The sequence below is a fragment of the Vicugna pacos genome, chromosome 12 (genome assembly GCF_048564905.1).
Source record: "Vicugna pacos chromosome 12, VicPac4, whole genome shotgun sequence".
Classification (NCBI taxonomy): domain Eukaryota; kingdom Metazoa; phylum Chordata; class Mammalia; order Artiodactyla; family Camelidae; genus Vicugna; species Vicugna pacos.
In genome coordinates this window covers 6,417,253-6,428,474 of record NC_132998.1, presented here as the reverse complement: position 1 = coordinate 6,428,474, position 11,222 = coordinate 6,417,253, and the positions used below count along the sequence as shown (strand labels likewise).

General features: G+C 59.2%; 2 protein-coding genes across 2 annotated transcripts; one reads left to right on the top strand and one right to left on the bottom strand.

Moving 5' to 3' along the window:
* Window positions 1–577: 577 nt before the first annotated feature.
* Window positions 578–8,353, top strand: LOC140700039 (integrin alpha-7-like). Its single transcript, XM_072972579.1, has 9 exons — window positions 578–613; window positions 1,895–1,969; window positions 2,103–2,205; window positions 2,716–2,892; window positions 3,076–3,207; window positions 5,017–5,130; window positions 5,339–5,437; window positions 5,526–5,651; window positions 7,711–8,353. The coding sequence occupies exons 3-9, from the start codon at window positions 2,158–2,160 to the stop codon at window positions 7,939–7,941; spliced, it is 927 nt and encodes a 308-aa protein (XP_072828680.1). The 5' UTR covers window positions 578–613; window positions 1,895–1,969; window positions 2,103–2,157; the 3' UTR covers window positions 7,942–8,353.
* A 52-nt stretch (window positions 8,354–8,405) lies between these two features.
* Window positions 8,406–10,938, bottom strand: LOC102540469 (thiol S-methyltransferase TMT1B). The gene is made up of 2 exons (XM_072972578.1): window positions 10,170–10,938; window positions 8,406–9,115 (listed from the first exon to the last, which is right to left on the bottom strand). Exons 1-2 carry the CDS (start codon window positions 10,665–10,667, stop codon window positions 8,879–8,881), a joined length of 735 nt encoding a protein of 244 aa, XP_072828679.1. The 5' UTR covers window positions 10,668–10,938; the 3' UTR covers window positions 8,406–8,878.
* Window positions 10,939–11,222: the final 284 nt, after the last annotated feature.

The window sequence follows — 11,222 nt, the reverse complement described above, 5'->3', positions numbered from 1 at the left end:
GGCGCGGCGGCGGCGCCGAGGGCGAGAACGTGGGCCTGCGGCCGGAGCACGGTGGCCTGCTGCGCGACGCCTGTGGCAGCACCTGCCGGAGAGCCGCTGTCTCAAGCATGTGAACCAGCGGGTGCAGGATGCCATCGCGGAGCGGCGCCAGCTCTGCTGCTTCCTCGAACGACCGGCAGAAAGGGCGCAAACTGGCACGCGAGTGGCAGCGTTTGGCGCCAGGCGGCCGGCGCCGTGTGGCACGAGACGGCCCGCTCGCGGCAGAAGCTGCGGGAGCTCGAGGCGCGCCCGGAAGCTCTGCGGCTCGAGAACCTGGAGCTCAAGGAACAACTGCTGGTCCCGGACGAGGAGCGCGTGACGCTGGCGCGGGGCAGCTGCATCGATAGCAAGGCCGGCTTGAGCGGGCCGCGGGGACCCGCGACATAGGCAAGGCAGTAGCGCGTCGAGGGCAGGCAGTGGCGGCAGCCCGGGTCACCACCACCACGCCTCGGCTGCTGCACCCCCAGCCACGGGCCTCTCGAGGCCCCCGACGACAAGACCGTCGCCACACGCACGTCGCTGGATGACCTGTCGGCACCACAGCACCACCGAAGCGTCCCCAACGGCCGATAAGGTAAGGACGGCACTAGCCGGACAGCGCGGGTCTCTAGTCCACGACCCCTTATCCTGCAGGTGGAGCCCACTCCAGATCCTTCGTCCAGCCGGCGTCCAGACTCTGGGCAGGGAGATCCCGAGCCCACCCTCCACAGGGCTTTGGGCAGTGGTTTTTCTGGTTAAGTGATGGAGGCGTGTGCCTGTTCCGCTCTAAATCCGCCGCAGACACGGGACCCGCCAGACTGCAGAAAAGTTTCTGCCCTGCGGAATTATCAGTGTTAGAGTCTGGCACTGTAGGGCTGGCTGGAGGCACCGTATTCCAGCCTCGAAACCCTTGCCCGGGAGCCGGATGGTTTTCCTGGGGAAAAAAGAAATGAAGGTCCTTTGAGCGAAAGTGAAATTTCCCTTCTTATTTGGAGCAAGAGGCAGCCCCAAATCTGAGCACGAGTGTGCCGGGGGTGGAATCCCACCTGGGCTTCTCCGGAAGGAGCACAGGCAGCTGAGCCAGAGGACCAGAGGCGCAGAGCCTTCCTGGTTTGCTGTTAGTCCTATACTTCTCAGGGTCCAGAGACCTCTCTCATCCGAGGCTCTAAGACTTATGTGCTTGGAATGGATCCTGGCTTTTCGTCTCCGTGTGCCTCAGTTTCTTTATCTGTAAAATGGAGATGATGGTTCCAAGTTCCTGAATTTAAAATGCAGATAAAAGCCTCTGAAGGGATTTGTAAACTGTTGGGTCACCTTACAGGTAGTGCTAGGGTTGGCGGCGACCAGGGTGTGAATGGGAGGATCTTACTCCACACAAAAGCTCAGCTACTGCCTTCCACTCTGCTGTGACTTTGGGGCCCAGGGCAGAGGGCTCTGTAGCAGCAGAGCACTGGGGCCCCCATCCCCAGCCCTCTGACTGGTGTGTCTCCTCCCTGCTCCCTTGCTGCTGTCCTGCCTCCCTGCTCTACATTTTTGGTGGCTTGGCTCCTACTTCTGGTTGCAACTGCTGCTGCCGGAACTGTGCCTGAAGGTGGAGATTAAATGGCCCTTTCTGGTTCTCTTTAAAGACTTTATTAGTTCAAAGAAAATATATATCTAGGCCTTCAATGACTGTTCTTCTCCAGAGTGACAGCCTGGGGATGACATGAGGATGGGCCACTCTCTCTTTAGTTTGGTGGCCAAATGGCCTCTGCAGGATGGGTGATGGTGGGGGAAGTTGGCTGGAAGTCCACCTAGAAGGGGCTTCACTGTCCTCACCTGACCCCTTGGGGTGGCGTCTGTGCCCGCTGCCCATGCCCGCCCTGCCACACGCCAGGATCAGCGAGCAGGAGCTGCGTCTGGTCTCTGCCCGAGCTCGTGTCTTCATCGAGCTGTCGCTGTCCATCACGGGGTAAGCCCTGCCCAGGGGGCCACCGCCGCCAGAGGGGTGGGCACTGCTACTCCCAAACCCAGGCCTAGGCTCTGCCTCACCCTCCATCAGGCCCCAGGCCTCCTGAGCCCCCGTTTTGACCCCTCCTTGCCAGGGTGGCCATTCCCCAGCAGCTCTTCTTCTCCGGTGTGGTGCGGGGTGAGAGTGCCATGCAGTCTGAGCGGGATGTGGGCAGCAAGGTCAAGTACGAGGTCACGGTGAGTGTCCTGGTGAGGCCCCTCCTTCTTGGCACAGAGGAGGGGCTGAGATCTGCCCCAGGAGCTGTGGCTCTTCTCCCATATGGCCGCATGGTTGTCTAGCGAGTTCGAGGCCTCGCTCAGCTCCTGGGCCTTGGCTGTGGGCAGGTGTTTGTGCTGGGGCCTCAGTTGGCCATTTCCTGCTCAGCCCTGGCCGGCCGTCTCACCTGCTGGTCTGGGGAGCCCATGAGGGCCCAGGGCAGCTGCTCTGCCTAGGGCCTCAGCTGGGGGCTGGGGACTCGGGGGCAGGGCTGCTGTCTCTCTCCCGGACTCTGCCCTGGCACGGCTGGGGCCTTCCCACACCTCTAGTGGCATCTCTAGGTTTTCCTGGGCTTGAGGCGGGCAGAGACTGGCGCCTGGATCTAGGATCCTGGGTCTTTGTCGAGACTCTGCTCTCTGAGGCCTCCCTGCAGCCTGCGTGCTCTCCATCCCCAGGGATTTAGTGGTCTTCACCCTCACTTGTGCCCACAGGTCTCCAACCAAGGCCAGTCACTCAACACCCTGGGCTCTGCCTTCCTCAACATCATGTGGCCTCACGAGATTGCCAATGGGAAGTGGCTGCTGTACCCCATGCGGGTGGAGCTGGAGGGCGGGCAGGGGCCCAGGCAGAAGGGGCTCTGTTCCCCCAGGCCCAACGCCCTCTACCTGGTGAGGCTTAGGCCGGGTGGGCGGGGCTGCTGAATTGGGGTGGGGGGTAGACTTGGGGAAGGACGCTGTGGGCTGAGGGTGTGTGGGTAGGTGGGGGGCCCAGAGGAAGGTGATGGGTAGGAGATGCCATCTCAGGACTGCTGTGTTTGGAGGGACCCTCACTGGGCCCCCTCCCCACCTCAGGATGTGGACAGCAGGGACAGGAGGCGGCGGGAGCTTGGGCAGCTGGAGCAGCCCGGCCCTCGTGAGCAGCCGGAGCCCAGCACGTCCTGGTGGCCAGTGTCCTCTGCCGAGAAGAAGAAAAACATCACCCTGGTGCGGGCAGGGCAAACTTGGTGCAGCCAGGATGGGGGAGGGGGCGCGTGGTATGATAGAGGATGCGGGTGGTGGGGAGGGAATGGTGTGTCAGGATGGTGGGTGGTGCGTGGGGAGGTGCGATGGTCTGACACCCGGGCAAGTTGACAGGACAGTGCACAACACACCTGTGAGGCAGCTGCAGATGCCAAAGTCCCACCCCTCCACGCTCAGCAGGTGCTTACTCCAGGGCAGGCACTTACCTATAGCCTTTTCATCTTGTGGATGAAAGTTCACGGTTTATAGAGGTGGGATGGTCTTAGCCACCTCTGAGATCTCTTTGTTCTTCTTTTGAATTCTTTTTCGACAAAAAGTCAATTTGCATAAGGAAACCTGCTTGATTTTCACAATGTCAAGGACGCTTTAGGTTTTTGACAGTTCTAGCAATTAAATTGGTAGTATATTTATGTGATTTATTGTCTCTCCTTTTTGAGCAGTGTTGCCCCCCCTTTTCCTACTTGTGTCACCTAGCTTTGTTCCACAAGCAGACTTATTGAGCAGATTAGCGCATGCTCTGTGCTGTCCCTTGTAGGGCGGTGCTGGCAGGGAGAGTGAGCAGGGGACATAGGTTAGCGGGGTACTTGGTCTGGTGGCAAGGGGGTGAATCCCAGGTGTGGAAGGAAGGACAATAGTGGCAAGAAGAGTCAAAGAGGCCTTTTCAGGGGAAGCTAAGCGGCAGGGCCAGCTGTGGTGTCAGCTGTCTGGGAGGGAGTTCCACTGCCACACCCCATCCCTCTCGGGGCTTCCTCAGCTTCTCTGCTCGCCCGAGAGCATGACCTGAAGCAAACGAAGGCGCCTCAGGGATAGTAAGAGCTTGTGTCATCGCTGTTTCCCTGACATATGGCTAGTCCTGGCCTTCCCCATGTGACTGGTTTCCTCGGAAAGCCCTCCCTTTCTGATAATAACTTTGAAATGGATTCTTTTACTAGAAATGGCATTTAGACAGATTGACCAAGGATTCTTGAATTGCACCAAAGCGGCAAAATAAAGGATGACGCAAGGAATTCAAACACTGTCAAAGCCAGTCTTCTGTATACGAAGTGTGATAAATAGAACATTAATCTTAGGCGAACAGGCCATTAGGTGGGATTGGGCCAAATGGATTTAAGTCAGGCCTGGAAGGAGCAGGGCCTAAGTCCCCTGCCCCCCAGCGGCTCTGGGGCAGCCTCATCCTCCTTCAGTGAGTCTGGGCTTAGCAGAGGAATGCGGCTTTGCCCACTCTGGACCTGGGTTCAAATATCTGCTCCACCTCCTAGCAGCTTCGTTAGCTGTGTGACCTGAGGGAGGTCACCTGGCTTCTTTGAACTTGAATTTCCTAGTTTGAAAGATGGAGATGATGGTAATATGCACGTTGCAGAACAATAGCACATTTAAATGGGGCAAGTACCTCGCAGATAGTAGATGCTCAGTAAATGGGACCGTCATTAGGTAGCAGAAGCGGCACCTGGGGAAGCTGCTCTGCCTGTTGCTGTCCTCCCTGCTCCCCATGCATCTCAAAGCCAAATAGCCCGGATTTGGGGTAGGCTGCTGTTTTGGACCAAGGGTTAGTTTGGGAAGACTTCCTGGAGGAAGGGGGCTTGAAGCCAAGTAAGGAAAATGGGATAGATATTGAATGAGGAGCCAAGGGAATGGGAGGCTCAGGGAGGGATGGAGGGAAGGCTCTGGGCAGACTCAGTGTCTGTGTGAGCACGACTGTGAGGGTGCTGGGCCCTGAGCAGCTCAGTGGGGTGGGGCCACGCGGCTCAGAGCCTCGCCTGTCCTGGTCCCCAGGACTGCGCCCGGGGCACGGCCAACTGCGTGGTGTTCAGCTGCCCTCTCTACAGTTTTGACCGCGCGGCTGTGCTGCACGTCTGGGGCCGCCTCTGGAACAGCACCTTCCTGGAGGTGAGCGCACGGCCAGGGCACCGGGCTGGGCGTCCTCTTCCCCAACAGCCCCTCGGGGATTCACTTCTCCTCCCACCTCCTCTGTGTCCAAATGCAGCACACTGGGCCCAAGACAGGCGGAAACACCCTCTTCCATTTACAGCTTCAGAAGCTGGGGGAGGGGGGCCTTAGGCATTTAGGAGGAGGGTCTCCTTCCCTGCTCCCTTAGGAGTACTCAGCTGTGAAGTCCCTGGAGGTGATCGTTCGAGCCAACATCACCGTGAAGTCTTCCATCAAGAACCTGCTGCTCAGAGACGCCTCCACAGTGGTGAGCTGCAGGGCTGGGGAGGAGGGGCCGGGGCATCTCTTCTCTCCTGACGCTCCCGCCCTCGTTCCGAGAACTCCTCCCTCCCCAGATCCCAGTGATGGTATACCTGGACCCCGTGGCAGTGGTGGCAGAAGGAGTCCCCTGGTGGGTCATCCTCCTGGCTGTCCTGGCCGGGCTGCTGGTGTTGGCGCTACTGGTGTTGCTCATGTGGAAGGTGAGGCTTGGGGAGGGGGAGGCCGGCGGGGGCTGGGCTCCTTGTCAGGCAGGTGGCCTCTCCAGGTGTGGTTCTCTCACCCACACTCCCATTTCTTCAGCAGATCTGCACTGAGCCCTTACCCTGCACGTACCAGGGACCCTGTCGGGCCCTGGACCGTTCGGAGATAAGTCAGGTGCAGATCTTGTCAGAGGTTTTATAGTCTCGTGGGGGAGGGGAGCCTGTGGTCAAGGACAAGGCAGAGGTACTAAGTCAGGAGAGTGCAGGGGGAATTCAAGGGGGGAGAGCTTGAGAGCCGGGGGCCTGGAGCTGGGCCTTAGCAGGTGGGGTAGCAGGGTCTGGATGTGGGGAGGTGAATGGGTGGGTCTGCGCCTTTCAAAAGGACCATGGGAGGCAAAGCCATGGAGGCAGGGAAATGTGGGCTGATTTAACTAGAGCATGGCAAGTAATGCTAGGAAGGAAGCTGTGGCCACGAAAGCCAACCAGTGTGGAGAACTGCCTCCAGGGAACTGTCTCCAGGACCGAACTCGGATCCTGCACATTCCAGGCTCCACGTGGAACCATGCTCGTGCACAGAGTGTAGCCAGAACCACGTGTGCATCTGGGGCTGCACTGGGAGCACATACGAACACATGTCAGTACAGTCACACCCGTCACCTGCGGTCATCCCCTGAACCACATGCTACGTTTGCGGAACCACGCACGCCCTTGGGGCTTTACGGGGAACTGCCCCTCCCCTCCTCCCGGGGACCACAGACCAAGCACACGCTCTGGCACATGGGAGTCATCAGGGGACCAGGCCTCTGGGCGTCCAGGCTGTTGGGAACCTTGCCAGCTCTTTTTAGGGGAGATTGATGCCTGGGAGAAACTGGCTCCCGGATCTCTGCTTCCTGCTCGCACGGAAGGGGGGTGGAGCAGAAGTGGGGGCCCCCCATCTTTCTCCAGTCTTCCCATCCTCCACCTCTTCTGCTCCCCTCCTCCCTTACATCCCAGTGTGGCTTCTTCCATCGGAGCAGCCAGAGCTCATCTTTTCCCACCAACTATCACCGGGCCCATCTGGCTGTGCAGCCCTCGGCCATGGAAGCCGGGGGTCCAGGGACTGTGGGGTAATTGTGTGTGAGCATGTGTGTGTGAGCATGTGTGTGTGCGTGTGTGGGGATGTATGTGTGTGAGTGTGAGATACTCCCAGTAGTCACGGGACCAGGAATGTGCAGGGTGAAGGAATGAGATTGCACGGGGGCCGCGTGAGTTCTAGGAGCTGGGGTGGGAGGGCCTTACCAGGGTGAGGTTACGAGGGTGAGTATACACAGCCGGGGGCACGCACCAGGGTTGGGTGGGCTCCTGGGGTGTGAGCATGTGGGAGTACAGGGAGGTGCCATGCATGTCTTCTGGGGGCATGAGTGTGCAGACAGTCGTGCAAGGAGGTGCCGTGCAGTCTGAGCATGTAGGAGTCTTGGGCAGTCCTGAGTGTGAGCAGTCCTGAGCGTGAGTGTGCAAGGGGCGCATTTCCATCTTGGTGTGGAAGGGCCAGCATGTTCATGATTTAGGGAGGGGCCAGGCCATTTTATTCACAGAGGGGAGGGCCCAGCCCGAGGTGGGTGCTCCCAGCGCATGAGCACACAGGCTTGAGAGGAATTATTCCGGAGCTTCCACGGGTCTCGGAAGACATGTTTTCCCTCCAATCTCGTTTGTGTTCCTGGGGATGCTACTGGGCCTCTTAAAAGCTTGGGGGTGTGTGGGAACCTTTGGGGTCAGCGGTCCTGATGTTCTACCTTCAAGCCCCTCTTTCAGGTGCCAAGGGAGATGTCCTTGGTCCTGCACCTCAGGCTCCCTCCTGGTCTTTCTCTTGCTGTGAATGAGGACCTGGGGACCCAGCATGGATGGTGGCCCTCGTTGGGGCTGCTTGCTGAGCTGGCTGCCGCCCAGCCTGTCTCCTTCCTGCTGCCGTTGGTCCTTTCTGTCCCAGGGACGGTGGGGGCAGGCAGCTGGCTGTGCTGAGCATCTGCCCCAGGGACCTCAGCCCCGCAGGCTCCTCACGTCTGGCCTGGTGTCCTTCCAGATGGGATTCTTCAAGCGAGCGCGGTACCCCGAAGCTGCCGTGCCCCAGTACCACGCGGTGAAGATCCCGCGGGAAGACCGGCAGCAGTTCAAGGAGGAGAAGACGGGCACGATCCTGAGGAACAACTGGGGCAGCCCCCGGCGGGAGGGCCCCGACGCGCACCCCATCCTGGCTGGGGATGGGCAGCCCGAGCTGGGCCCCGATGGCCACCCTGTGCCAAGCACTGCCTAGCCTCCTTTGTCCCAGCTGGCCCGTGGGACCCCGCCACCCCTTCCCCAGAGATGGCTCCTGGGGGTGAAGAGGGGGGACCCGGTCGCTGGTGTCCCATCAGGATTTGGCAGGATCTGCTTCCTCAGGGCACAGACCTCTCCCCCCATGAGGACCACCCCCCAAACTTCCCCTTAGGATGCTGTTAGGTGAGAGGGGAAATCAGGGGTGGGTCATGGGGGAGGGTGAGGAGGGCAGCGATGTTTTTATGCAAAAGTGGGGAGAGGGGACCCTAATCCTTCCCTCTCCCATTCACCCTGTATAACGGAACCCCAAGGACCTGTCTCCCCAAAAGTGCCTTAAGCCCAGAGGGTGGGGAGGAGGTTATGTCGCTGACTCAGGGGCTCTTCCTTCCCTAGCTTCCCCTCTCCTCTGACCTTAGTTGGCTGATCCAATCTAGCAGATTTTGTCTATTTATTAAAAAATACTTGAGGACAAAACCTGGCTTCTTTACTGAGTCCGGCCGCCTCCTGCCCAGGGTCTGCAGGAGAAGGCAGATTTTCTCTGCACACACACAGCTCAGGACAAAGGTGGTGACGGGAGGGAGTGCTGGGGGCCTGGCACAGACACACGTATCATGACTTGTGTGACCAGGTCCTGGGGCACTTGAGTGTGGTCTCAGAAAGAGGAAAGGGCAGCTGTCCTGGGGTGGGTGGGCAAAAACTGGGAGACCCAGTCCAGGAATTTGCAGCTAGGGGTACGGCAGGGTGTAAGTGCTCCCTCCCCGCGGTCAGGGGAGCAATAGCGCTTTTCCACTGAAGAAGGAAGGGTTGGAGATTCCCCTGGCAGAGGTGGGGGTAAGGGTGGGGGATGGCTTCTCTCTGCCCAGATCCTCTCAGGAGAAGGCAGACTCAGCAGATGGGTGGGATCATTCCGACCGCAGGCAGGATTTGGGGAAGGCTTACTTCACGGCCTTCCCCATGATGTGCGGCCCAACAGGCAACCACTTTAAGGGAGGGGGCTGTCGTTCCATTTGGAGTTCAGAGAACTGGGCACTTTCCAGATCTTTCCAGGTCTCTCTGGTGAGGCGGCAGCCATCCCCGATGTGCTTCCAGGTGGGCTCGGCAACTTGCTGCCACAGGAAGGCCCAGCTCCCACGCGGCTCAGCCACGTGCTCCCAGAAAAAGAACAATCCTCCCTGGGAGAGAAGAGCGTGTCACTCACCTGCTCCTCCCGCCGCCTGCCTCTAACCTCACCTCTGTCCCGCCAGCCACGCCTGCCCGAAACCTCTTGGTGAAGAGGGACGTGCTGGTCTTCAAGTTCGGGGAGCAAACCGTCCTGCTCCGTGACGCCTCCTGCGCCCCGGCTCCGGCTGCCCGCCCAGAGCATGTGACGAGCCTCCCGTGACTGAGTGGGGACGACTGGTGAGACATTCTCAAAGGGCAGCCAGAAGGACAGCATAACCGAGGGCAGACAGATGGGCAGGCGGAGAACCAGGAGCATAGGTTTCGCTGGATACAGAGATGCTCACCCAGAGCCCCCTCCCGAGAGCCAGACACATGTGTCCTGGACATCTCAGCCAGCATTTCAGAGAAAACTTGCACTGGGCTTCTGATTAAACTGGGCTTCCTCCAGCTCTTCGCTCCTCGCTGTGCCTTCCCTAGGTGATCTCATACACCTCTGTGCTTGGAATTTACCAGCTAAACCTGGTGACTTCCAAATCTGTATCTCGAGGCTCCCTCTTTTTCTGACTTCCAGATCTGGACTTCCAACTGCCTCTGGGTTCTCTCTGCCGCCATGTCACCTCAGACCTAAAGAGTTCAAAACAGGTTTCTCCTGTCTTGCAAAAGGCATTTCCCTCTACCGTCCCTCACTCCATCAGCTGCTCATGCCAAAAACCTGGAAACTGTCCTAAACTCCTTTCTCTCCACACCCAGTTCCCAATCTTACTGGGATTCTACTGCCTCTATTAGCTCTACCTGGAACACTGTCAGTTGCCCCACTCCCTCCAGCCCCTGCTCAATCCCTCGGATCTCAACGTAAGCATTCCATCCTTAGGTGTCCTCCCCTCTTCCCCGACTTCACTGGGTGGCTCCCTTGTGGGCTTCCTCATCCAGCCCTGGTCATGTTTCCTGCTCACCAGCAGATGGGGGCGGACGGGTGTGAGATGCACTAGTTCACAGGATTCCCCCTCCTGGGCGGCCGGTGCTAAGTTTGCTGCCCCGCACCCATACCCTTCCCCCTCTGCTCACCGGCCTCAGCACTCTCTGGACCTCCTGCAGGACCTTCCTCGGGCTCTGCACTGAGCAGAGCACCAAGGTGCAGACCACCACGTCCATGGAGCCATCGGCCAGCTGCTTCATGTCCTCTCCGAAAGCCACCACAAACCGTTCATATTCGAGATGTCTATTCTCGGCCATACTTTTTGTTAGGAACTTCTCAAAGTTGGGGTTCGGGTCCAGGCAGGTGATCCTGCAGCCAGATGGGTAGAACTGGAAGTTGGCACCAGTGCCGCAGCCCAGCTCCAGCAGGGCCACCTTGCCCGAGGCCCCCGCAAGCCCCTTTATCTGGCTGAAGAGCTCCCGCTTCTTGCCCTCCATCTTGCGGTTGGTCTTGGCCGCCAGCACGGCCATCAGGTAGGGGAAATAGCTCTTGCACAGGGGCTCCCAGAAGCCCAGCAGAGCCATGATGTGCAGGGGCAGGGTCAGGAGCAGCACCAGCAGCTGCAGGAGCCGGACCAGGGCGTCCATGGCAGCCTGGCTCGGAGCAGTGCTTCGCAGGGGCCCAGTCTTCCTGCTCTACCCGGCCGCTGCAGACGCGCGTCTCTTTTTGCCCGGCGGTAGGACTTTGCTCCCTGTCTCCTACTTGGCAGTTTCCTCCTCGCAGGGTGGAGTGGATCTGTGAAATCCCTCCAGTAGGCACAGGTCCCAAGCCCCAACAAGCTCTTCAGCAGATTTTACGGGAGGCGAAGGAACAGGTGGCGCCAGTGTGTCCTGAGATCGGGGCGCTCTGCCCACTTGAAGAGGATGGTGTGTGCTGAGCATCTCAGAAGGGAGAGAAGGGGGAGGGGGGTATGTCTCTGATCACAGTTTGCGGGGGTCAAGTGCCCAGGCAGAGCTGACACAAGCCAGCCCGCCCTGGCCTGATTCCATCCTCAGGTTCTGCTCGGTTTATGCAAGCTGGAAGTTCTGGTTGGGTGCCACTGGCACACCCCCAGGGCTTTGTAAACGGTAACCTGCCTCTGCCCCAGATACAAGCCAAACACAGAGAAGAATGTGTCTTAACCAGGGAGTGGGGGTGGGAGT